Genomic DNA, 25,381 nt, shown 5'->3' with positions numbered 1-25,381 from the left:
GTAAATAATGTGGATTGGCGCGCACAGGCTTGAACGATCACGGTGACAGGTGCGCAGTCTACGACATTCCCTCTTGACACATTCCAGCCTCATAGGGTAGACGGTACACACAAAAAAGACGTCATTAGTGGCTGTGCTCACCTACCGTAATAAACTGACTAGAAGTAACTAGCCCGTGTCTAGCACTGTCAGTATCTGGGGAAGAGAAACGACTCATCTGACTCGACAAGTACTGAGACCCTGCATAACGGGAGAGAACCCGATCGGAGATGGCAATCCTCAAGCGAGAAGGGAACCAATCTTGGCCCTCCCTGGCAAGGCTTAAGCCACAATAATCTACTCCAAGCGATCCTAATTCTCGAACTCAGCCCTGAATATCTCCCGTCAAGCCACCGGCCCCCACGTTGTTGCATCTGAGACAAGAGCCGGAAAGACACAAGGTAGACCGCCAGACGCAGAATTTCACGTGGATATGTTCCGTGACGTTCTAGGCCGATGCTACTGCTTCCATGAGCCCGGATGGTGAAACAGGGTTTGCTTGTTGGTCTGCGCATATCCTCGGTAGTAGATGCAAGAAGGGTCGGCGAAGACATTTGGCTGCATTGTAGATTTTACGGATGTGGTTAATAATCGAACAGGTATTTTGAGTCACTGGATGGTTGCCACCGGGAAAGACTTTCTGCATCTGGGGCGTCATTCTCCCTGCTTTCCTTTTTGATGGTGCAATATCTTACCTCGTATTTTCTATGGCAATATCTAAGATGACCTTTTCGGATACAACCGGTCTAGGAGAGAAGAGAGAGCGCCAAGTTACATTGCTCCAATCACATACCTTGGAATCAGCGATCTCGATACGCATTGGGAGGTGTTTTAGATGACGTGGAGTTCAAGGGAGAAGCTATTCCAACCTCATTGTCAATTATATGATGTCAAAATGCTGACTCATAAAGTATCGCACGTACATGTTCCATTGGTGTCTTTGAACTATGCATGCCAATTTGTGCCTTCTTACAACGCTGAACCCGTGCTACCTGAACTATCGACAAGAATACCCCCTAAGAAACTTCTACACTCCTTCGCACAGTAACAAGAAGACTCCCTGCTAGGGAAAATGACCAGGAATATGCCAAGTTATGCATATCCCTGGCATGAATCGAACCACCTCGGTTATTCATACCGCGTAGAAAGACAAAGAAAATCAAATGATTACAGTCCAACCACCAAGCCGACGAATTAGTGTGCCTCAAGAATGACCCTGAATATGCCGAGGAACATATAGTTCCTCTAGATACCTCTCCTCATCCTCACTAAGCTCCTTACCCACAGCGGCTAAAGCTTCCTCTATGCGCTGAACAGTGCTGAAGCCAATAATAGGAGCCGTGACCCTCTTGTTCAGCCAAGCGAGGGCGACATGGCTCATTGGCCAGTTTCGCTTGACGGCAATCTCTTCCACCCTTGAAACGATCTTGTCTGTGTTGCAGTCATCCGCTTCGTAGATGGAGCCGTTTCTACTGTTGGATGCACGTATTGACACAGACTGTTGGCTTGGTCTGCGTGCCAGTCTTCCAGATGCAAGAGGGGCCCACTGACCCATTAGAATGATTATCATGAAGGAGGTGGGAGGTGACTCACGGGAATAAGACCAACACCTATATCGTTGCAATACCGAATCATCTCTCGCTCTTCTTCACGGTAGATGAGGTTATAGTGGTTTTGCATCGAGACAAACTTGGTCCACCCTTTGGCATGGGCTAGATTCTGCATGGCTGCGAATTGATACGTCCACATGGAGCTTGCACCGAGATACCGCACCATGCCCGCTTTGACCAGATCGTTCAGAGCACTCATGGTCTCAGCTATGGGCACAGTGGGATCAAAGCGGTGGATCTGAAAGATGTCGATGTAATGTGTCCCAAGACGCTCAAGTGAGGCTTCCACAGCGTTGAAGATGGCTGCCCGTGATAAACCTGAAGCTGGTCAGTGAACAAGTCCAAAGTTCGTCGCGAGTCACGTACCCCACTGGTTAACGTAGTCTTTGCTCTTGTCCGCGAGCTCATGATGCATCGTGACTCCCGAGCCAGGGTCAAAGTTCTCCGAGTCACACACAACCCGATAGCACTTGGTCATGAGGGTGACCTTGCTGCGTGGGATGTTGTATTTCCTCAGAGCCTTGGCAATGACCTTTTCAGACTCTCCATTGGAGTAGACATTGGCCGTATCCCACTATCACCAGTCAGCAAACACCCAACAAGCAAAAGTCCCAACTTACCGTGTTTATCCCACGGTCGTACGCTGCCTTGAGTATCGGCATAGCCTATCATGCACCCCTCCATCAGCCACACGCATCCTTTCCAACACCACGGACCCGGGTAAAACTCACCTCTTCCTCGTTGAGCACCCACGGAAGCCAACGAGAGTTTCCAATGTGCAACCCTCCCAGGATGGGATTGGACACCCTGAGCCCACAGTTACCGAGATGACGATAGTCCACCCTGGTGCGCGAGATGGAGTCTCGCAGAGACTGGGGGATCCTCAGGAGCTTGTCGACGGATGTTTTGGACATGGTTGCATTGACCGACTGAACTGAGGCAAGGAGAAGGATGGACTGAATCTCTCTCTGACAGATGGAGAGGTAATACGCTCGAGTTGAATGGCTGGGCGAGGCAGACAAACTCGGCTGCTCACCCTTTAAAAGTGCCGATCGTCTTTGCCGCGGCAATTGCTTCCAAGGTATCCGTCTGTCTTGCCGCTCCCAGTTCCCGCATCACAGAGTTTTTTCTCTCTCATCACTGTTGGGTCCCTCACGATTGGCTTGCGGAGTATTTCCTCATTGTGATAGTTTCCTCCTTTCTCTCAAGAATAAACACGCTCTCAACGACGTTGTCCCATTGGCCCTCTCTTGAGCTGGCTGCGTGTCTCAAACTGGCTGCTTACGGCAGTTCGTTGTATGTTCTATGGAGGGTCTCGGGCCAAGTCGCAGTCTGACCAATCGAAAGACACGCTTCCTCGTATAGTTGCCAGATTGGGACAGTATTCGAAGTTTCCAGCCTTTTCTTGGCAAAATCAGCCATTTACGCAAAGGGGGCGTCAGGTAGTTACACCAGAATCATCAACAGCCACCACATTCCAGCGCGGTCTAGAATAGAGTTTGCACAAGGAGAGAGCCAAGGTCATGATATTACCTATTATTGATGCATCCCTGATGATCATCAGGGCGGTTATGCATATCTTGTAGTCTCCTTGTTTAGCTGTGCTAAGCAAGACCAGTGGAGAGAAGTAAAAGCAGGTTTGAGAAAGGAACTGAAGGGACTGCATTGTAAATAAGCCCTGCTCAGCTCGCCATGGTTCGTCGTACCACAACAACGCAACCTCTACACCATCGTACGCTTTGCCCTCTTTCAGCGGTCAACACGTCGTCAACGCTGCAGGCTAAGCCACTAGCTACGGATAGACGGGACGGGGCGACGGGAGGGCTTGAACGTACGATGTCTTAGCTAAATAGCGCGGCATCTGTTGCTTCGTGGCCACTTAAACAACTCTCCGAAGGTGCCATTTGTCCTTCCCCAAGGGTCCCGCTGTAGGGAGGACAACCTGCCGTCAAGTTGTCTCTGAGCGTTGACTCGGGAAATAAGCGCAAGTGTGGGGAGGATCGCCGCAAGGGGGTCATGTCACAGTCTAGCCACATCTGGGCTGCCGATCACCTTCTATACATAGACGTTTCTACAGCTCAACAGATGTGGATGCTGATGTTTGGCTGGACTTTTGAGAGATTGGGCCCCATACAGAGGCTTGCGGACCCAATGAAGCTCTCGTGGGGGTTTGTGTTACAATACCCGGATCGAGGCTCTGATGTCGGTCTTACCTGTCATGTTGTTGACCTGTCACCTGTCACGATCTCGTATGCATTCTAGAAGTAGAAAAACCGGAGGATTTCGGTAACTGGGATCTAGTAATCTCAGTCAAAGCACGCCCAGTTTGGTCAAGCTATCAGCCATATTTCGTCACACGGTCCACTGCATGCATTCCCGCCTGGGCAGGGTGATCTAGAACACGCGGTATTTGATGCAGCCGTCTGTATACGGCGTTTCAATTCCCGAGATGCCTTCAGCTGGAAGCAGGGCAGCCATGAGGGTGATGACGGACTCCGTAGAGTCCGCTGCATAATCAAAGAGTGAGATCAGGGCACCATTCAGAGGTCTGATCTGCACACGCCTTGCTGGATTTGTCGAGTCTTTCAGCTGGTGATGCTGCAGGTCTTCATGTAGGCAGTCGGAAGCAGGTTTGACAGTGATCTGGTGCGTATAAGTATTCCAATACTACCCTACTGGGTAGATCCCTACTTCTACAAGATCAACAGCATCTGCCTTGGTTACAGTCAAGGTGGAGTAATTCGATCTGAGAGAAAACGACCTTATACGACGAGTTCGTGCCATTATATATTCTTTTCTGCCTTATACCGGGTCCAGACCAGACGACACATTTCCGTCTCTGTTCTTCAAGGTATGTTCTAGTCCATCGAGGCTGTGGCTATGGCAACCAACAAACTGACCCGTCAACCAGATGCATCAATTCCAAGAGAATGATGCCGTGAAGGCGTATTCCGGTGGGGGGATTGAGAAACTCGCAGACATCCGCACAACCATACAGCCTGTCTCGAGCGGTTCCAGTGACACCTCGTGCTCTGATGACTCCCAGCAACTGCAACAAGCAGTCGCGTACTGGAAGGACATTTTGGCCGATGGTCAATATGTCTCTTACCCTTCACCACCGACTTCGACCCAGCAGCAAACCTCGTTGTTTGGGTTGGCACCTCATGGAGTTGGTGCCACGCAGCACTTACAGCTACCTGTCCCCAAACACTCCAATATCCCCTCTACCACTCTCATGCGAGCGGCATGGGCGCTCGTCGCTGGCCGAATGACAGACTCGGAGTCTGTGGTGTTCGGTACCAACATCCTCGATGAGCCTATCATCTCAGTCGTGCCCTTTCGCGCACGCATTCACGGCCACACTGTCTCGACCTTGATCGAGTCGGTACAGAAGCAGGAAGAAGAGGTGATAGCCTCACCTCATCAAATGACTCTTCTGTTTTCCGGCATGGAACAGGCTTCTTCTCTGTTCCAAACTCTCCTATTGACACCGATGGGTGACGACGAGTACTCCAGCAGTCCTCATGACAGCGGCTGTCGAACCCCAGAACCTTGCGGATTTGGCCTTGTTCTTGAGATTGCACACACTCAAGACAGGGCAGCTCTTAAAGCGACGGCTCGTTACAGCTCTGATACTCTTCGAGCTTTTGAGGTCAAGAGGTTACTTCACAGGTTTGCATCTGTCATGACACAACTCGACATCGCAAAGCCCAACCAAAGTGTCGACGGCATCAACTTCATGACAGAGCAAGACCTTCTAGACATCTGGACCTGGAACTCCAAGGCCCCCACTGCCATTGATGGCTTCATTCACGACATTGTCAAGGAAATGGCCTTGATCCAGCCGTCTTCTACTGCCGTCTATGCTTGGGACGGCGAGTTCACCTACGCCGAGATCGACAAGCTTTCTAACCGCTTGGCTGTGACTCTTATCACTGGCTACGGTGTTCAGCCAGGGACACCCATTGCGCTGTGCTTTGAAAAGTCCAAGTGGATGGCTGTTTCGATGCTGGGAGTTCTCAAAGCTGGAGCGTACTTTGTCATGCTCGATGCTGCGTCTGCACCTGAACAGCGGTTACGGACCATGGTGAAACAGGTACAGGCGAAGCTGGTTATCAGCTCTTCTCTGAACCAAACCCTGAGCTCTCGACTCTGTGCCGCTGTGGTTACTCTTGATTCCCAAACCCTTCGAGGATTCAAATACAATGATGATGAGATCGACCAACTTTTGCATCAGCAACTTCTTACATCTTCTTCCAACGCGCTTGCTCATGTGATATTCACCTCCGGCAGCACAGGCACCCCAAAGGCCATCCCAACTACCCACCAGAGCATCCGTTCAGCCCTCCACCACCAAGTGGCAGCCATCCATCTCAACACCAAATCACGAGTATACGACTTTTCCTCGTACAGTTTCGACGCTGCCATATTCAACATATGGACCACCTTCTACGCTGGAGGATGTCTCTGCGTTCCAAGCGAGGCAGACCGCAAGGATGACCTTGTTGGCAGCTTTCAGAGACTGGGTGCCAACTACGTGACCATGACACCTTCTGCTGCCCAGCTGCTTGCGTCGGCACCAAATAAGATTCCTCAGTTGGAGACCATCATGCTAGTTGGAGAGCGTCTTACAATTCAAGATGTGTTGCCTTGGTGGGATCGTGTTCGCCTCATCAACTCGTATGGTCCTTGCGAGTGTACTCCTCTGGGCACTTCCAACTTGAACCCATCAAGTCCTGCCGATCTTCTCGATATTGGAGTGGGATTGGGTCAAGTCACCTGGATTGTCGATCCTGATGATCATAACCGCCTTGTCCCTCCTGGCTTGGTTGGTGAGCTTGTTCTCGAGGGTCCGTCCGTGAGCCAGGGTTATCTCAACGACCCAGAGAGAACAGCAGCTGTTTTCGTCAAGGACCCTGCCTGGCTGGTTGAGAGAGGCCGTCATGGAAGAGTCTACAAGACAGGAGACTTGGTCCAATACTCCGACGAAGAAGGCCGCTTGAAGTACATCGGCCGAAAGGACGCTCAAGTCAAGATCCGCGGACAGCGTGTCGAGCTTGGCGAAGTCGAGCATCGAGTACAGCAGTGTATGCCAGACATGAGTCAGGCAGTCGTCGAGATGATCACACCCAAGGGCGCGAACAAATATTCGAGTGCCATGCTTGCGGCGTTTCTGGTTCACTCTCGTGGTAGCGGAAAGGAGGTTTTTGAACCTCGCGTGGCCCAGTCCATGCCCCAGATTTACGCTGTCTCCGAGGAGGTACAAGCTGCCTTGAGCAAGGCTCTTCCAAGTTACATGGTGCCTAGTGTCTTCTTCTCTGTGCGGGAACTTCCAAAGGCTGCTTCGTCAGCAAAGCTAGACCGAAAGGAGATACGAAAGATGGGTTCCTCGTTTTCTGTCAAGCAACTTGCTGACCTGAGAACGAGCTCCCAAGGGCCCAAGAGACAGCCCAAGCCGTATTCAGTCGAGTACAACTTGCAAGGCATCTGGGCCGGCGTGCTGAACATGTCAAGATCCGATATTGGCTTGGACGATAGCTTCTTCCAACTGGGAGGTGACTCCATCTCTGCCATGAAAGTCGTGCGGGATGCTCGTGAGCAGCTAGAGGTGGAGTTGAGCGTCACAGAAATCTTGCAGCATCCTCGATTGAGCGAGGCTGCTGGTATTGTTGCTCAGGGTAACACGGCCTTCAAGACCGACACAGAAGCTCCTGAAGCTTTTTCTTTGCTTCCAGGAAATAGCAAGCGTGAAGCCATCGCCTCAGCTTTGAGGGCCCACGGCGTCCAGCCCTCCTCTGTGGAAGATGCTTTCCCCTGCACGTCGCTCCAAGAGGGCCTCGTCTTCCTATCCCTCAAGAGCCCCGGAGACTACATCATGCAGACAACTCTGGATCTCTCCGCTTCCCCTTACTCAAACGTCCACAAGTTCCGTCAGGCTTGGGAGCATGTGGTGGCGGAGCATCCTGCCTTGCGAACTCGCTTCGTACACAACGACGGCGACACTGGACTTGCTCAGGTTGTCCTTCGACCCGAGGCTTTTACCTGGAACGAGGTCGTCGACTCGTCTGTGAACGAATATCTTGAGGCAGACCGACGGCAGCCAATGAACTTGGGACAGGCCTTCGCCCGCTTTGCTCTTGTTCACGACAAGGGCTATCCTCGATGGTTCGTCTGGACGATGCACCACGCTCTCTACGATGGTTGGAGCATTCGGCTTATTATGGACGCATTCCAACGGGCCTACCGGACTCTGGAAGCGGGAAGCAGTTTGGTGAGAAGAACGACAAAGGCGTCGTATCCCGCCTTCATCAAGTATATCCTCGACCAAAGCGTCTCTGTAGATGGTGCCATGGCCAAGTACTGGCAAAAGACGCTCTCCGATTGTGAAACTGCCCAGTTCCCGGCAGTTCCTCTTCATGTCCAGAACCAAGCGGCCGACCATTCCAAGATCAACACGCTCTTTCAGGATCTGCCATCCATGACGGGAAACCAAGACTTGAGAAACGCAACTCCTTCCACCCTCATCCGCGCTGCTTGGGCCCTTGTAGTAGGGAGCATGACCAACTCGGACGATGTGGTCTTTGGAGTCACTGTCTCAGGCAGAAATGCTCCTGTTGCCGCCATCGATGAGGCCCCTGGTCCTACCATGGCTACTGTTCCTTTCAGATCGAGGCTGGGAAAGAACATGCTGGTCGGAGACTATCTACGGTTTGTTCAGCAGCAAGCTATAGACATGATACCCTTCGAGCAGATGGGCTTACCGCGTATTGCCAAGCTGTCTACCGACTGTGAACACGCCTGTCGCTTCCAGACACTACTGGTAGTTCAGCCAGAGGAGACAGCCGGCATTCTCTCCGAATTTGACGACGAGCACGGAGGTCCTGAGAGATGGTTCAACAGCACCTACGCCCTCCTCCTCGAAGTTCAACTTGGCAATAAAAAGGCAAACACCAGCGGCACCGTCAAGGCTCGCTTCGACTCGAGGATCATCCAGGCAAACACCGTCAAGAGCCTCCTGGAGCGCCTTGTCTTTGTCATCCATCAGCTCAGCAGCGCTGATAACATGGCTAGCGTCCTCTCCGACATCGACGTTGTGACGCCAGCCGACCTTGAGCAGATCTGGCAGTGGAACAAGAGCGTCCCTGCGGCCATTGATCGAAACGTGCACGACATGGTCCTTGAGCGTGCTCTGTCTCAGCCAAACAGACCAGCCGTGCATGCTTGGGATGGCGAGTTTACATACAGAGAGCTTACTCGCCTCTCGTCGACCCTGGCTAGACGGCTCATCAACCAGTACGGAGTCTCACCTGGCGACATTGTTGGCCTTTGCTTCGAAAAGTCAAAGTGGACGTCTGCCGCTATTCTGGCCGTGCTTCAAACTGGAGCCGGATTCGCCATGTTGGATCCTTTCCTCCCCGAGACGCGTCTCCAGGCCATCGTTGACCAGGTCAATGCTCGCGTGGTGGTGTCTTCGCAGAAGCAGAGAGACTTGAGTCTTCAGCTAGGCTGTGATAAAGTCCTTCATCTCACTCCCGATCTGTTCAGCAAGCCTGAGAAGACCTTGGTAAATGTCAAGACCGATCCTTCATCACCCGTCTATATCATCTTTACGTCCGGCAGCACAGGAACCCCCAAGGGTTCGGTCATCAGCCACCGCAGCCTTGCCTCGTCGCTTGTCCACCAACGCGAAGGTTGTGGCTTCAACAAAACGTCAAGAGTTTACGACTTCTCCTCTTATGGCTTCGACGCTCCGCTATTCTTGGCATTTCAGACATTCTCTGCGGGTGGCTGCCTCTGTGTACCCAGTGACGAGGACCGCAAGAGCCGTCTTGCCGAAAGCTTGCGAGAACTCAAGGCCACTTTTGCGCTCATCCCGCCGTCGGCTTCTCAGCTCGTGTCTCCGGAGCAGGTACCGGATCTGAAGACACTCATGGTGGGAGGAGAGGCTTCAACGGTCAAGGACCTTGAGCGATGGTCATCGAGCAATGTCTTGCTCATCAACGCCTACGGACCGTGTGAGTGTACGGCGGTCAGCATGATCAACCCTACCCATACGTCCAAAATGAACGTCAGAAAGGCCCTTGGCATTGGAAAGGGGTTTGGTCAGGTGACGTGGGTGGTTGATCCTCAAGATCACAACCGTCTTGCCTCCCCCGGTGCTGTGGGAGAGCTCTTGCTTGAGGGTCCTTACATCAGTCAAGGGTACTTGAACAACGAGCAAAAGACCAGGGAAGCCTATATTGAAGACCCTACCTGGCTGCTGCAGGGCACAATTGCGGTACCTGGTCGACGTGGCAGGCTCTACAAGACAGGTGATCTGGTCCAGTACTCTGAAGATGGAGACGGCAGCTTGATGTTTGTTGGTCGAAAGGCTGATGACGCTCAAGTCAAGATCCGAGGTCAGAGAGCTGAACTTGGAGAGATCGAACTGCGTGTTCAGCAAGCGCTCAAGCATGACAAGACTGTTCAAGAAGTCGTTGTCGATGTCATTGTTCCTCATGGCGAAGGTTCGCGCCCCATGCTTGTCGCGTTTCTCAAGACGACAGATGCGGAGGACTCTTCTGCACCGGGCCTCTATCGTGTCTCTCCTTCTTTTGAAGATGAGCTTGCACAATCTCTGCCAAGCTACATGATCCCCGAGGCCTTCTTCAAACTCGACCAGATTCCCCAAACCGCCACCGGAAAGTTGCACAGAATGAGACTGCGCGCCATGGGAGCGTCCTACTCCCTTCGACAGTTGGCCGATCTCAGAACCGAGGCCACGCAAGGCCCCAAGCCGCAGCCGACTTCTGAGCTTGAGGCTGAGATGCAGCAGATCTGGGCTCGCGTTCTTTCTTTTGAGCCGCAGCACATTGGACTTGACGATAGCTTCTTCCGATTGGGAGGCGACTCTATCGCGGCTATGAAGGCTGTAGGAGAAGCGACCAAGGCGTCCATTAGAGTCACTGTTGCCGACTTCTTCGAGCATCGCACGCTTCGAAACATTTGCAGTCGCAGCTATTACTGCTCTGAGATGGCTGCTGAGTCTCTGTCTACTGCTGCCGAGCCGTTCTTTCTTCTCGCCCAGAACAGCACCGACACTCGTGAGATGCTCGTTCACGGTCTGGCTGCCCAGCTCGGAACAACCGCATCCAGGATCCAGGACGCCTATCCTTGCACCCCGCTACAAGAAGGACTTGTCTCCCTGGCTTCCAAGAGAACAGGGGACTACATCATGCAGCAGGTGTTGAGACTATCGCCTGACATGCTCAACAACATCGATACCTTCAAGGACGCCTGGTATAAGGCTGTTCGCGCTGTGCCCGTCCTCCGCACGCGAATTGTCCAGCACGAAAAGCTTGGTCTTCTTCAAGTCCTTCTCGACGATGGAGAGGAACGGATTGAGTGGATAGAGGCCATGGGTCTCGACTGGTACCTCAAGTCCGACAGGCAAAAGCCCATGGGTCTTGGTCAGCCTCTTGCTCGATATGCTCTTGTTAGAGATAGGACTGGAAGACCCAAGTGGTTTGTCTGGACCGTTCATCACGCTCTCTACGATGGCCTGTCGCTTCCCATGTTTCTCGAAGAAGTCGATCGCGCCATTCAGGGCCTGTCGGTGGGAGAGACACGTCCTCAGGCTCAGAGCTTCATTAAGTACATCCAACAGCATGACTCGACTGAAATGAAATCATACTGGCAAGCCGCGCTCAAGGACAGCGAGGAGTGTGTCTCCTATCCCAGCCTTCCTTCAGGTCTCGAGCAGCCAATCGTGTCCAACAACCTCATCGAGCACCAAATCTCACGCGCTTGGGGATCTTCTTCGAGCAACGAGACAACCGTATCGACGATGCTTCGTGCGGCATGGGGTCTTGTGACAAGCCAGATGACGGGCTCAGATGATGTTGTATTCGGTGCCACTGTATCTGGACGAAACGCTCCTGTGGTCGGTATTGACTCAATGGCCTTCCCGACGATTGCAACTGTGCCATTGAGGCTGAAGCTCAATCGCAAGGATCAACGTGTCGTTGATTATCTCGACCAAGTTCAACGACAAGCCACGGAGATGATTCCGTACGAGCAAGCTGGGCTGCAGCGAATCGCGCAGCTTGTATCTCCCGATGCCCGACAAGCATGCGCCTTCCAGACTCTCCTCGTTGTCCAGCCCAAGTCCAAGATCGAGAGCACCAAGACGTCTCAACTTGGAGAGTGGACGACTCCCGACCAGACTGTGTGGTTTACTACATATCCTCTGACGATCGAGGCTACCGTGTCACCCAGTCAGATTGGCATTGACGCCCGGTTTGACTCTCGTGTCGTTGAGCCTTGGGTGGCCAAGGGCCTGCTTGAGAGACTGGACTTTGTCATGCAGCAGCTTGGTCAGGCAGGACCAGATACTGGCATGTCGGATATCGGAATCATGACACCCGGGGACCTGCAACAGATCTGGCAATGGAATAAGAAGGTTCCCGACTCTGTTGAGAGGTCAATCCACTCTGTCATCGAGGAACAGGCACGGCTCCGACCAGAAGCTGCTGCCATCTGCGCCTGGGATGGAAATCTCACTTATGCTGAGCTCGACAGGCTTTCCAACCTTCTTGCCTCCCGCCTGCTCTCTCTGACTGGAGGCAAGAGTCTGAAGGAGATGTTTGTGCCCCTGTGCTTCGACAAGTCCATGTGGACTCCTGTTGCCATGCTGGGAGTACTCAAGACAGGCGCAGGCTTTGTCCTGCTCGACTCAGCACTTCCAGAGCAGCGCCTAAAGCACATTGTCGAAAAGATCGGCGCAGGCCAGCTGATGCTTTCATCTGACTCTTGTTCTTCCTTGAGCGGTCGCATATCCCAGGGAGTTATCACCATAAACTCGGACTTCTTCAAGTCGGCAACCCAAACCATCGCACGGATCCCTGTTGTTTCTGATGATTCAGCTGCCTATGTCATCTTTACTTCTGGCAGCACGGGAACACCCAAGGGCGTCGTCATCACTCATCGAAACCTTGCCTCGGCTCTGCCCTGCCACGTCAAGCGTCTAGGATACACTCCTGACTCTCGGGTCTACGAGTTTGCATCCTACAGTTTCGGAGCATCGCTCAACAATACGTTTGCAGCTCTGACGACGGGTTCTTGTCTGTGTATCCCCAGCGATCATGAGAGGAGGAGTCAGTTGGACCGTAGCTTGGTCTCGATGAAGGCTACGCACGTCCTTCTCACTCCTTCGGTAGCCGAGTCTCTTTCTCCTCGCAGCGTCTCTGGTATCAAGTCCATCATTTTTGGCGGCGAAGCCGTTAGGGGTCAGGATGTCGGACCTTGGTGGGAGGCTGGCGTCAAGGTGTGCACTGCCTATGGCTCTAGCGAGTGCACAACCATCAGCACCATCAACGACACTGCTTCGACTCCGGATGAAGCTACTCGCATTGGTTGGGGCGTGGGACTTGTTCCTTGGGTCGTGGATCCTTCTGATCATGAGAAGCTTCTCCCGCCGGGATGCATTGGAGAACTTTTGCTGGAGGGCCCTGCCGTCGGGCGCGGATACCTCGCAGACCCTGAGAAGACGGCCGACGCCTTTATCCAGAGTCCTTCCTGGTTGATCCAGGGTACCTCTACTGCTAAAAATGACAGCCACTTGGAGAAAGGTAGGTCTGGTCGCCTCTACAAGACAGGCGATCTCGTCCGCTACAACGAGGATGGAAGTCTCTCATTCTTCGGTCGCAAGGACTCCCAAGTCAAGATCCGCGGGCAGAGAGTCGAACTCGGAGAGGTTGAGCACAGAGTCAGGGAGTGTGTCTCTGAAGCCGCTCAAGTCGTCGTCGAGGCCATCATCCCGACTGAAAGTGACAGCACGCATCAAACACTGGCTGCGTTCCTTGTGATGAAGGAAGAGAACCAGAAGCCAGAGAACTACGATGACAAGCCGATGATTATCCCAGTCTCCGCCAAGGTTGAAGACATGTTGAGCCAGAATCTTCCCGTTTACATGGTCCCCACCGTCTTCTTCTCCATGAAGAAACTTCCCATGACAGCGACCGGCAAGATGAACCGCAGGATCCTCCGTCAGATTGGCAGTTCCTTTTCGGCGAAGCAACTTGCCGCAGCACGAAAGGCTCGAGAACAAGGGACATCGTCACAAGAGCAGCCGTCGACAAACGCTCAACGCGAGCTTCAACAAATTTGGTCCAGGATCCTCGACTTGCCGATTGATCTCATTGGCCCTGATGACGGCTTCTTTAGCCTTGGCGGTGACTCTGTTTCTGCGATGAAGGTGGTCGGCGAGGCTCGAAAGGCTGGTATTGAGCTGGCCGTTGCCGACATTTTTACTCATCGCACGCTGAGATTGATCACCGACAACTCCAAGTCAATCAAGCGTGAGGGAGAGGAGACAATTGACAACATAATCCCTCCTTTCTCTCTTGTTGGCAACGAAATCGACATTGAGGCTCTCCGCCAGAATATCTCAATCCAATGTAAGATTGACACCTCAAAGGTCCAAGACGCCTACCCTTGCACGCCACTTCAAGAAGGTCTCATTTCTCTCGCCTCGAAGCGACCCGGAGACTACGTCATGCAAGCTGTTCTTGAGCTGTCTTCCGAGGTGTCCATCGCCAAGTTCCAAGCAGCTTGGGAGGAGACCGTCAAGACTATTGGCGTGCTGCGTACACGGATTGTTCACTGCCAAGGCTACGAGACGCTTGGACTCTTGCAAGTCATTTTGGACAGCTCAATCAACTGGGTCAAGGCAACCGGACTCGAGTCATACCTTCAGGCCGATCGCAAACAGGTCATGGGCCTGAACGACCCTCTCGCCAGGTATGCTGTTGTACACAATGGCCAGACAGACAGGCCCAGGTGGTTTGTTTGGACCGTTCATCACGCCCTCTACGATGGATGGTCGCTGCCTCTAGTCCTGGACACAGTCGCAAAGGCCTACAAGGGCAAGACAGGCGCCGACTCCCAACCTTTGACTGCGGCGCCTGGCTTTCAGCCGTTCATCAAGTACCTTGAAGAGCAACAGCGAAATTCGGAAGGAGTCAAGAAGACCGAAGACTATTGGAAGCGATACTTTGACTCTTGCGAAGCCACTCAATTCCCTACCCTTCCTTCGCCCAGCTACGAGCCGACCTCCAACAAGACAACTCTTTACCGAATGAAGATCAACCCTCCTTCGCCCTCGATATCCCTGGATCTCACCCCATCAACGCTCATCCGAGCAGCTTGGGCCTTGGTCGTCGGACAAATGACAAATACGTCCGACGTCATCTTTGGCATGACTGTCTCCGGACGAAACGCGCCTGTTCAAAACATTGAGGCTATGCCGGCTCCGACTATGGCTACGATTCCACTGCGAGTCAAGTGGACTTCTGGCCAGACAGTCTCGGGTTACTTGGAGACGGTGCAGCGTGAGGCCACCGAGATGATCGCCTTTGAACAGACGGGTCTGCACCGCATCGCCAAGATGTCGTCCGATGCTCGACAGGCTTGCCAGTTCCAGACCCTTCTCGTCATTCAGTCCCAGAGTCACGATGAAGATAGTACCGAAAGCCTCGTGCAGAGCGAGCTCGGTCCCTCTCCGTTTGGCGAGTGGGTGAACCAGGACCAGAACGAATGGTTTAACCCCTATGCTCTCATGATTGAGGTTCAGCCAGGAGCTCAAGGCGACAGCTTCACACTCACTGCCAACTATGATGAAAAGATGATCCAAGAGTGGATTATCGTGAAGCTTCTTAAGCGACTTGAGTTGGTGATCCAGGCCTTCATGGCCGAGTCTGCCAGACAGGGTCAGATGGTGTCCAAGACCATTGATGAACTCAGAAGCTCCATCATGACTGAGGACGACCTGGAGCAGATTTGGACCTGGAATCAATCCACCCCAGAAGCAGTCGACAAGTACGTCCACGAAATCGTCGAAGAACGAGTCCGCGAGCAACCCAACGCTCCTGCCGTCCACGCCTGGGACGGTCAGCTCACCTACAAGGAGCTCGATGAACTCGCAGAGAAGATGGCCGTGCAGCTTCTCAGCAGTATCAACTTGGGAGCTCAACAGTCAAGCCCCAAGGTGATCCCACTCTGCTTCACCAAGTCCATGTGGACTTCGGTTGCCATGTATGGTGTTCTGAAAGCCGGAGGTGCCTTTGTTCTCCTTGATCCGATGGTTCCCGAGCAGAGACTCAAGACCATCGTCAAACAAGTTGGAGCTGACGTCGTTCTCTCATCCGAGTCTGAAGCAGAGTTAGCCAAGAGACTCTGCCCTCGCGTCATCCAAGTTGGGCCCAGCCTGCCTACTCGCCCATCTCCCACTACCCAACGACTCAAGGGATGCCAGCGACACCCCTCCCCTCACACCCCCATGTTCGCCGTCTTCACCTCCGGAAGTACCGGTGTTCCCAAGGGCGTATTGCTCTCACACAGGAACTTCGCCTCAGAGATCCAGCACCACTCTCACCTTCTCGGCTTCCAAAAGAACTCGCGAGTCTTTGACTTTGCCTCTCACGCTTTTGACGCCGCTGTTCACAACGTTTTTGCCACCTTTGCCAATGGAGCTTGTCTCTGTGTCCCATCTGAGCAGGATCGCAAGAACAACATTGGTGGAATCATGGCGTCTATGAGAGTCACAGTCGCTGACTTGACGCCTACGGTCGCGCGTCTGTTGGACCCAACTACTCTGCCTGACATTGAGACCATGATTCTGGCTGGAGAGGCTGTGTCGGCTGAAGACGCTGCAAGATGGTGGAGAGACTCGACTAGAGTCGTCAACGGATACGGCCCGTCTGAATGCACAGTCATGAGCACCATCAACGCCTACCCGACAAGCCCAGAGGATGCCTCTAGCATTGGTCCAGGCGCCGGCCACACCACTTGGGTCGTCGACCCCAACAACCACAACATCCTCGTGGCACCTGGGTGCATCGGCGAACTTCTCCTCGAAGGCCCTCTCGTTGGTCAAGGCTACCTCAATGACCCCGCCAAGACTGCTGCTTCCTTCATCGAAGATCCCACTTGGCTACTAAAGGGATGCTCCACCCGCCCTGGACGCCGAGGAAGACTGTACAAGTCTGGTGATCTGGTCAAGTACAGAGAAGACGGCAGCTTCTGGTTCATGGGCCGAAAAGACTCACAGGTCAAGATCCGTGGTCAACGAATCGAGCTGGAAGAAGTTGAGCGCCAGGTTCAGGCTTCGTGGCCCGGTGGCGACATTTCGCAGATTGCGGCCGAAGTCATCAAGCCTCAAGGACAAGGATCGAAGCCGATGTTGGCTGCATTCATCGTATCCAAGGATCATCAGGCAAGTGATGGCAGTCCGCCTGAGAAGGCCGTCAAACCTGTTCCTGTTGCTCCAGAGATTGAAGCGAGACTGGCTGAGCGTCTACCTGCGGCCATGGTGCCAACCGTCTTTTTCTTCTACATGCGCAGTCATCTCCCTCAGACGGCGACTGGGAAGACTCATCGCAAGCTTTTGAGAGAGATCGGATCTTCTTTCTCCTTCCAGCATCTCGCTGAGGTTGCCAACCAAGTCCAAGACGATGAGAGCGAGACCAAGGCCCGACGTCCACCAACAACACCACTTGAGTGCCAGATGCAAGCAATCTGGGCTCGAATTCTGGGCATCAACCCTGACCGCGTGGGTCTTGATGACAGCTTCATACGTCTTGGAGGTGATTCGATCGCTGCTATGAAGGTTGTGGGAGAGGCGCGAAAGCACAGTGGTCTCGATCTCAGCGTGGCTGATCTCCTCCGTCGCCCGAAGCTTTGCGACGTCATTGCAACCATCACCAAAAACAAGACTACCGGAGCCGGCGGAAAGCTTCCTCGCGACGACGACGAACCGATCCCTCACACCAAGTACGCAGGACCTGTCGACCAGTCCTACGCCCAAGGCCGTCTCTGGTTCCTCGATCGCTTGTACCCAGGTCTTACCTGGTACCTGATGCCTTTCACTGCTCGACTCAGAGGTGTTCTTCGTCTAGACGCCCTACACATTGCACTCCAGGCCATTGAGAACCGACATGAAGCTCTTCGCACGACGTTCATGTCTCGAGACAATGTTGATCTGCAAGAGGTCCATCCTTTCGTTCCTCAAGACCTCAAATTGGTTGAGCTGCCAAGGGGGGCCCAGGGTAAAGAGAGTCTTGAGCGCGCTCTACTCAAGGAACGCACCACGCCTCTTGATCTATCCACAGAGACCGGCTGGAGAGTCACGGTCTATCGCCTAGGCCCAGAAGAGGACAACCACCACGTCCTGTCAATCCTCATGCACCACATCATCTCCGATGGTTGGTCTCTTAACGTTCTCCGTCGAGAACTGGCCATCTTCTACGCCGCCGCTGTCAATGGTCTCGATCCACTGAGCCAGGTCGACCCCCTCCCCATTCAGTACCGTGACTACGCCTCTTGGCAGAAGCAGCGCTTCCATCAAGATGAGTACCAGCACCAACTTGACTACTGGGTCTCTCAGCTTCAGACCAGCCGTCCCGCGGAGTTCCTCTGTGACAAGCCCAGACCTTCTACTCTGTCTGGAGGTGCCGGTATCCACGAGTTCACAATCGCGAATACCATGTACGATCGCCTGCAGAAGTTTTGCACTCAAGCTGAAGTTACACCCTTTGTAGTTTTGTTGGCAGCTTTTAGAGCGACGCATTTCCGCCTCACGGGAGTGGACGACGCAACCATCGGCACAGCAAACGCCAACAGAGACCGATGGGAGCTTAAGGAACTCATCGGTTTCTTTGTCAACCTTCAATGTCTTCGGATCAAGATGGAACAAGGTAGCTCCTTTGAAGATCTCGTGCAGCAAGTTCAAGAAACTGCAGCCGCGTCATTCGACAACCAGCACGTACCCTTCGAGAAGATTGTCTCTCAGCTCAACACCCCTAGAGACTTGTCTCGCCACCCACTCGTGCAAGTCATCTTTGCGCTTCACTCTCGAGGAACTTCGGGGCCGCTCAAGCTGGGTGATGGTCTTGAGTCGGAGATGCTGGATCCCATCCCGACCTCGCGATTCGACCTAGAGTTCCACATCTTTGACGATGGAGACTGCTTGACCGCCAACGTCGTCTATTCCCAAGATCTCTTCGAGACAGAGACCATCAACTCTATAGTGTCTGTCTTTAACAACCTCCTTGACCGGGCACTCAGCGAGCCTGAGACAGCCATCGCGTCCTTGCCGTTGCTCACGGAAATAGATCGTCTCAAGCTGGAGTCCTGGGGTCTCACCAAGATTGACAAGACCAAGTACCCTCGTGACTCAAGCATCGTCGATCTTTTCAAGGACCAAGTCGCTCGTCACCCCAACCGCGTGGCCGTCAAAGGCAACTCGTCTTCCCAGCTCACCTACACCGAGCTCGATCGCAAATCCGACACCCTTGCCCGCTGGCTCTTCAAACAACAACCCGCATTTGCCCCAGAGTCAATGATTGGAGTCATGGCTCATCGATCTTGCGAGGAGATCATCGCTCTCTTTGGCATTCTCAAAGCCAACATGGCCCATCTTCCTCTCAACCATAACACACCAACCGGTCGTGTCGAGACAATCCTCTCAGCCATTCAGGGTCCAAAGCGACTCCTTCTTCTCGGACAAGAGGTGATACCCCCCGCCGTCAACTTGTACAACATCGAAATGGTTCGCATCGCAGACACTCTTGAGGAAGAAGCACCGCGCTCTTGGTGGAAGCGAGCAGTCGTTCCAGCACTACCGAAGCCAACTCCAACAAGTCTCGCATACGTCCTTTTTACCTCTGGCTCTACCGGCAAGCCCAAGGGCGTCATGGTTGAGCATCGCGGTGTATCGCGACTCTGCAGGGACAACAATATCATCCGTCACCTGCCATCTTCTGGAGGATTTGGTCACTTCCTCAATATTTCCTTCGACGGTTCCTCATTGGAGGTCTACTTTGCCATTCTCAACGGTCTCACCTTGGTCTGTGTCGACGAAATCACCATCCTCGATGCGGTTGCGCTGCAAAATGTTTTTGAGCGAGAGAACGTCAGAGCCGTCTTGTTCACCCCTGCCCTTCTGAAGCAGATCCTCCGCGTGAAGCCTACGACACTCAGAACGCTGGACCTGCTATGTGTCGGAGGAGATCGTCTTGACCCTGCCGACTGTATCAAGGCATATAAGCACGCTGCTCAAGGTGCCAAGGTTCTAAATCTCTACGGCCCAACTGAGAACTCGGTTGTCAGTACCATGTTCTGCTACGAGGGACAGGACGAGGGCTTTGCTACTGGAACTGCCCCCATTGGTGAGCCTATCAGCAACTCGGGCGCTCTGGTCATGGACTCTCAGCAGCGCTTAGTGCCACTCGGAGTCATGGGAGAGATTGTTGTCACGGGAGACGGAGTGGCGAGAGGATATACTGATCCCTCGAGAGATGTCGATCGCTTCATCAGGTTGGATGGAGGCAAGGGAGAGAGAGCGTACAGAACTGGAGACTATGCCCGCTGGAGGCCAGTGGATGGAAAGATCGAGTTCATGGGACGCATGGATGTACAAGTCAAGATCCGAGGTCATCGCGTGGAGCTCGGGGAGATTGAACACGCAATTCGTGGACATGAAGCTGTCAACGATGTCGTGGTTCTGGCCCACAGGGACGAGAAGAATGGTGGTGAGCCTCGACTGGTGGGCTTCGTCACTCTTCATGACGAGGTCCCTCCTTCGAAGGAGGATGGAGAAGTGAAAGAGGTTGAGCACAAGGGCGGAGAAGAAGGAGAGACAAAGCAGCACGTGGATGAGTGGAAAGAGTTCTTTGACGGAGACAAGTACTTGGCTATGGAGAACGTGGATCCAGCCAAGATTGGACGAGACTTTATCTCATGGACTTCGATGTACGACGGCACCGACATCGACCAGGTCGAGATGAACGAGTGGCTAGACGACACCATCGCCACTATCCGCAACGGAAACCCTCTCGGCCACGTGCTCGAGGTGGGAACTGGATCTGGCATGATCTTCTTCAACATTCTTGACGGACTCGAAAGTTACGTCGGGCTTGATCCCTCGAGTCGAGCTGTTGAATACGTCACCAAGGCAGCCAAGTCGATCCCGTCGCTGGCCAACACCAATGTCCGCATCCACCAGGGCACAGCAGCTGATGTCAAGAAGCTACCTCGACCTCTCCAACCTGATATGGTAGTCATCAACTCTGTGGCACAGTACTTCCCCAGCGAAGAGTACCTCAAAGAGCTAGTCGAAGACCTCCTCGACATCGAAACAGTCGAGACCATTTACTTTGGAGACATGCGATCGTGGGCGTTGTACCAGCAATTCGGCGTCAGCAAGGCACTTCATCAACGCCGGGGCAAGATCACCAAGGATGATCTCAGACGAAGCCTGCGTGACATGGAAGATGGAGAAATGGAGTTCCTCGTCGATCCTGGTTTCTTCACCGGACTGCAAGATCGACTGCCTCATCTCGTCGAGCACGTTGAGATTGTACCAAAGAGGATGAAGGCCACCAACGAGCTGAGCTGTTACCGATACGCAGCAGTGATCCACACCAAAAAGGCGCGACAAGTTGGTCAGCCTCAGACGATTCACATGATTGAGGAGAACAAGTGGGTCGACTTTAAGGAACATGGTCTCGACTCTTCTTCACTCCGTCAGCTGCTTCATGACGCTTCCTCTTCGCGGGACCCGGTTGTAGCTGTCACCAGCATCCCCTACGACAAGGTCTACTTGGAGAGTCTTGCAGTGCAGTCGCTCTCCAACGACGAAAACGATGACAGCGACGACGTTGGCATCAAATGGCTCGAGCCGTTGCGTCGTGAGGCTCAGGCCTGTCCCTCACTGTCGCCCCTCGAACTGGCCCAACTCGCCGAGGCTGCTGGCTACAGAGTCGAAGTCAGCTGGGCCCGACAATTCTCTCAACATGGCGGCTTAGATGCTGTATTCCACCGACGAGACCAGCATGACAAGCGTAGGGTTCTTTTCAGATTCCCGACCGACCACCAAGGCCGACTTCCTCACAACCCACTCACGAGCAAACCTCTGCTCCAACAGGCAAAGCAGAACGTCCATCAAGAGCTCGAGGCGAGACTACGAGCCAACCTTCCCACATACATGATCCCCCAGACCATCACCATTCTTGAACGGATGCCTCTCAACGCAAGCGGCAAAGTCGATCGGGCTGCCTTGTCACTCAGCATCACCTCCAAGACAAAGGCCCGCGCAGCCGGGGCAGCCCTTCGAAAGCCAACCACCGAGATGGAGGTAACCATGCGAAAGATCTGGGCCCAAGTTCTGGACCTTGATCCGGAGACGATCGGCCTGGATGACAATTTCTTTGACATTGGGGGTCACTCCATCCTGGCTATGAGAGCAGTCAGTGAGGCGAGAAAGGTCGACATCGAGTTGACTGTGGCGGATATCTTCCGTAGCAGGTGTCTTGAAGACCTTGCTCGACGACAGGAGGAACTTGCTGATGGACCGAAGACAGAGAAGGAGGAGGAGGAAGTCGAGCTTGTCGACGCAAACAACAAGTCCGCTCTTTTGAAGGAACTTGACTCTCTCAAAGCAAACCTCCACTCTACTGAAGTGGAGGAGATCCTGCCTCTCACGAGCATGCAAGAGCACTACGTCACAACCGGAGTCGCCTCTGGAGAATACGCTCACTACTTCTACCTCGATCTCGGAACAAACCCCGACGTCGCTCGCATTGAGAAGGCTTGTCGTCTGACGCTTGAGAAGATCCCCATCCTTCGAGCCAGCTTCATGCAGCTTCTTGGACAGCATTGGCAGGTCATCCCTCACGATGTGCCATCTCATCTACAGACTGTCAATGTCATCCATGTCAATGGAGACTTGGATCGAACCGCTGATGATTTCTGTCTGCGCAACTGGGACAGCATCTCGGCAGCCGAGCCTCCTGCTCTATTTACCCTCCTCAAACACCGAACTCAAGGCACGCGACTCGTTATCCGTCTCTCTCACGCTCAGTACGATGGTGTCTGCTTCCCTCCAATTGTTCGGGCCCTCATCGAGGGCTACACCACTGGAGACGTGACGCCTCCTCCCAGCTTCACCAAGTTCCTCTCCGGTGCAGCTCGTCAACGACCTCAGTCTTTGGAGTACTGGAGCCATCTCCTCCGAGGATCATCTCTCACCACCATTCTGCCGAGGCTGAAGCTCTCCAACTCGAGCCGTGCTCTTACGCCACCTCGACCCATCGCAGCTGAGCTTGACGTTGCCTTGCCCAAGCGTCTCCCAAGCTCCGTCACTCCCGCCATCGTGGCGAGTGCGGCTTGGTCAATCCTTCTGTCTCAAATCTCAGGCAAGCAGGACGTTGTCTTCGGCCACGTCGTCGCCGGTCGCAACTCAAGCATCTCTCGAATCGACGAGATTGTCGGACCCTGTCTCAACCTTGTGCCGATCCGAGCCACTCTCTCCAAGTCCCTCACAGCCATCGAACTCCTCCAGTCCCTCCAAACTCAATTCTTCTCTATGGGAAGCGCGGACTCCGTGGGCTTCAAAGACATCATGCACGAGTCAACCAACTGGCCAGCAAACTCGGATTTCGAATCAGTGCTACATCACGCCAACGTCGACGAGCATCCCGAGTTTGACTTTGACGGAACAAAGACGAAGCTTCACTTCTTTACCAACCCGTGTCTGAACGTGTCGCGATTGGCGTTGGCTTCATACCCGACCAAGGGCGGCGAGTGTCTGCAGTTCCGACTTACAGGTAGCACGGACAAATTGAGCGATGTTCAGGCCAAGATTTTGCTTGATGCTCTTTGCAAGATTATTCGTGGATTTGGGGAGAATGCAAATGTTCCTGTTTTGTCGTGGATTGGCCAAGTCGGCCTCAAGTTCTAATCACCATGAGATTAGCACCAAGAAATCGGCGTGGGCTTGATGGTTGGCGTTTCTTCTTCGCTTGATTACTCATTTGACTAGTTTTACTATTTAGACACTTGGATCTCTCATTTTACCATTCTTATTGCTAGATATACAGTTTATTTAGTTCCATGGGCTATCCTTCTTTTCCACTCCAACGAGTGTGGTATCGCAATCGTGAAACGGTTGTGTTTGATCGTTCACCTACCTACCCTGTAGCAAACTGCTGATTAATCTCAACGCCAACTGCCAGATCGCGCCAGCTTACCTCTCATCATCAATCAAGAAGCGCCATCTTCATCCGAAAGCTCATCGGCTTTCTTTTTCATGTATCATCAGTGATTTTTCTCTATGTGGTCGCCATGACTGCCCACAGCAGCATCGATGTCAGGGCGACGGCCGCCCGCGATGCGACTTCCGCCGGCCAGCGTGGCGACACAAATGACGGTGATACGACAAGTCAAGTCGTCGGAACATCCCTGAACGACGCGCATCGGGCAGGCAAGGAAGCCTCGCCCAGATTGCAATCTTCAAGATTGGAGGCTCTCCCTCCTGAGCTGAGATTAAGACTCCTCTTGTCCATGCCAGATCTACAAACTCTCCGATCCCTCGTCCACGCTTCTCCAACGCTACATGCTCAGTACTGGCATAGCCGAGATAGGATTCTGCGAGCTTTTATAGGCCGTGAACTCGATGGATTTCTTATCGACGCGTACGTCACTCAAATGTCTCGGTCACATGAGCTAGGTTCACCACGGACCAACGAGAAGATTGCTGAGTTTACCGACACCTATGGCGATTGGCTATCTGCCCCAGAGTCATCTCCAGACTTGAACTCGATAGAACCCGAAAGACTCCGTTCCATGTCGACGTTCTACTTGTCGGTCGCCCAGCCCTTGGCTCATCAATACTGTGAATGGGCACTTGGAAACTTCATACCGGCTATCTTGGACTTTGTAGCCCTGACAAACCCTAAACCAACAGCAGAAGCCCTTGGTATTAATGACCTGAACCCCCAACGAAGCGAACTGATTCGCGTTTTCCGTGCCATCTATCGATACGAGACGTATTACAACCTCTTTGGATGCAACGAGGGCAAACGTGAAGGTGCGCCGTTCACCATGGACTGGACGAACCACCTATTGTTGTATCGTTTCGAGCCTTGGGAGGCCGAGGCCGTGGCATGCATTCACACTTTCATCTATGATAAATATGAGGAAATTTTAGAGCGGTTTGAGGATAATTTGCGCCCTCCGAATGTCAGGTTTACGTTGGAGAATGGAGTTTACTGCTACGACGAACCCTTTCGTCTCCTAGCCGAGGTCAACGGTAGGCACTGACTCAAACACTCAGGTTTAATCTCGAGGTGAGCATCTACTAATTCGAGACATTAGACTATTTGGAGGGCATGCTCTCGCGCGGACTACGTACAGCAGTACAGCTATTGGAGACCCATGACGACGAGGAGCTTGTTGTCAAGGTGCGGCAATGTCTTCGTCGCAGTAGAAACCAAGACAGCACTCTAGAAGGTGCCCTGAGCGAAGCCGCCCAGAGTAGCAGAAGATACGAACTGGATGTCCCCCCGGACCCCAGAGACGAGATCGCGAGGGATAGGCGTTTTATGGATTTTACTGGTGATGCCGTGCCACCGACCGGGCCGCCGTTTGGGTGGGTGCAGCTCTGGGGTGAGGGATATGCCAATATCTACGGAGAATATGTTCCAAAATCTGTACAGCGATGGGGCTATGTCATGTGGAACAAGGAGCGCTGGGACTTTCCGATAGGACATAGGCTTCTAGAGCGGTGGTGTCGATGGCCCTCCGATGATATTCAGGTGGGCTCCATGCACTACTCCTGGAGACCATGATAAAGAAAAAAAAAAACAATAGCACCTATTACAGGTCATTCAAAGCACTTGGCTAGGTGACGACTA

General features: G+C 53.2%; 3 protein-coding genes across 3 annotated transcripts; 2 read left to right on the top strand and 1 right to left on the bottom strand.

Moving 5' to 3' along the window:
• Positions 1-1,243: 1,243 nt before the first annotated feature.
• On the bottom strand, positions 1,244-2,563 carry NCS54_00978600 (Hypothetical protein; the record flags this gene model as incomplete). The annotated part of the gene is made up of 5 exons (XM_053155119.1): positions 1,244-1,585; positions 1,633-1,967; positions 2,016-2,223; positions 2,270-2,314; positions 2,381-2,563. 5 exons carry the CDS (start codon positions 2,561-2,563, stop codon positions 1,244-1,246), a joined length of 1,113 nt encoding a protein of 370 aa, XP_053011094.1.
• Positions 2,564-4,560: 1,997 nt separating this feature from the next.
• Positions 4,561-23,427, top strand: NCS54_00978500 (Hypothetical protein; the record flags this gene model as incomplete). Its single annotated transcript, XM_053155118.1, has 2 exons — positions 4,561-14,429; positions 14,469-23,427. 2 exons carry the CDS (start codon positions 4,561-4,563, stop codon positions 23,425-23,427), a joined length of 18,828 nt encoding a protein of 6,275 aa, XP_053011093.1.
• A 383-nt stretch (positions 23,428-23,810) lies between these two features.
• NCS54_00978400 (Hypothetical protein) lies at positions 23,811-25,315 on the top strand (the record flags this gene model as incomplete). The annotated part of the gene is made up of 2 exons (XM_053155117.1): positions 23,811-24,777; positions 24,843-25,315. 2 exons carry the CDS (start codon positions 23,811-23,813, stop codon positions 25,313-25,315), a joined length of 1,440 nt encoding a protein of 479 aa, XP_053011092.1.
• Between the last annotated feature and the right edge of the window lie 66 nt (positions 25,316-25,381).

The sequence above is a fragment of the Fusarium falciforme genome, chromosome 7, assembly GCF_026873545.1.
Source record: "Fusarium falciforme chromosome 7, complete sequence".
NCBI classification, from domain to species: domain Eukaryota; kingdom Fungi; phylum Ascomycota; class Sordariomycetes; order Hypocreales; family Nectriaceae; genus Fusarium; species Fusarium falciforme.
The sequence above is the reverse complement of the archived record's forward strand: the minus strand, read 5'-3'. Positions and strand labels throughout refer to the sequence as shown.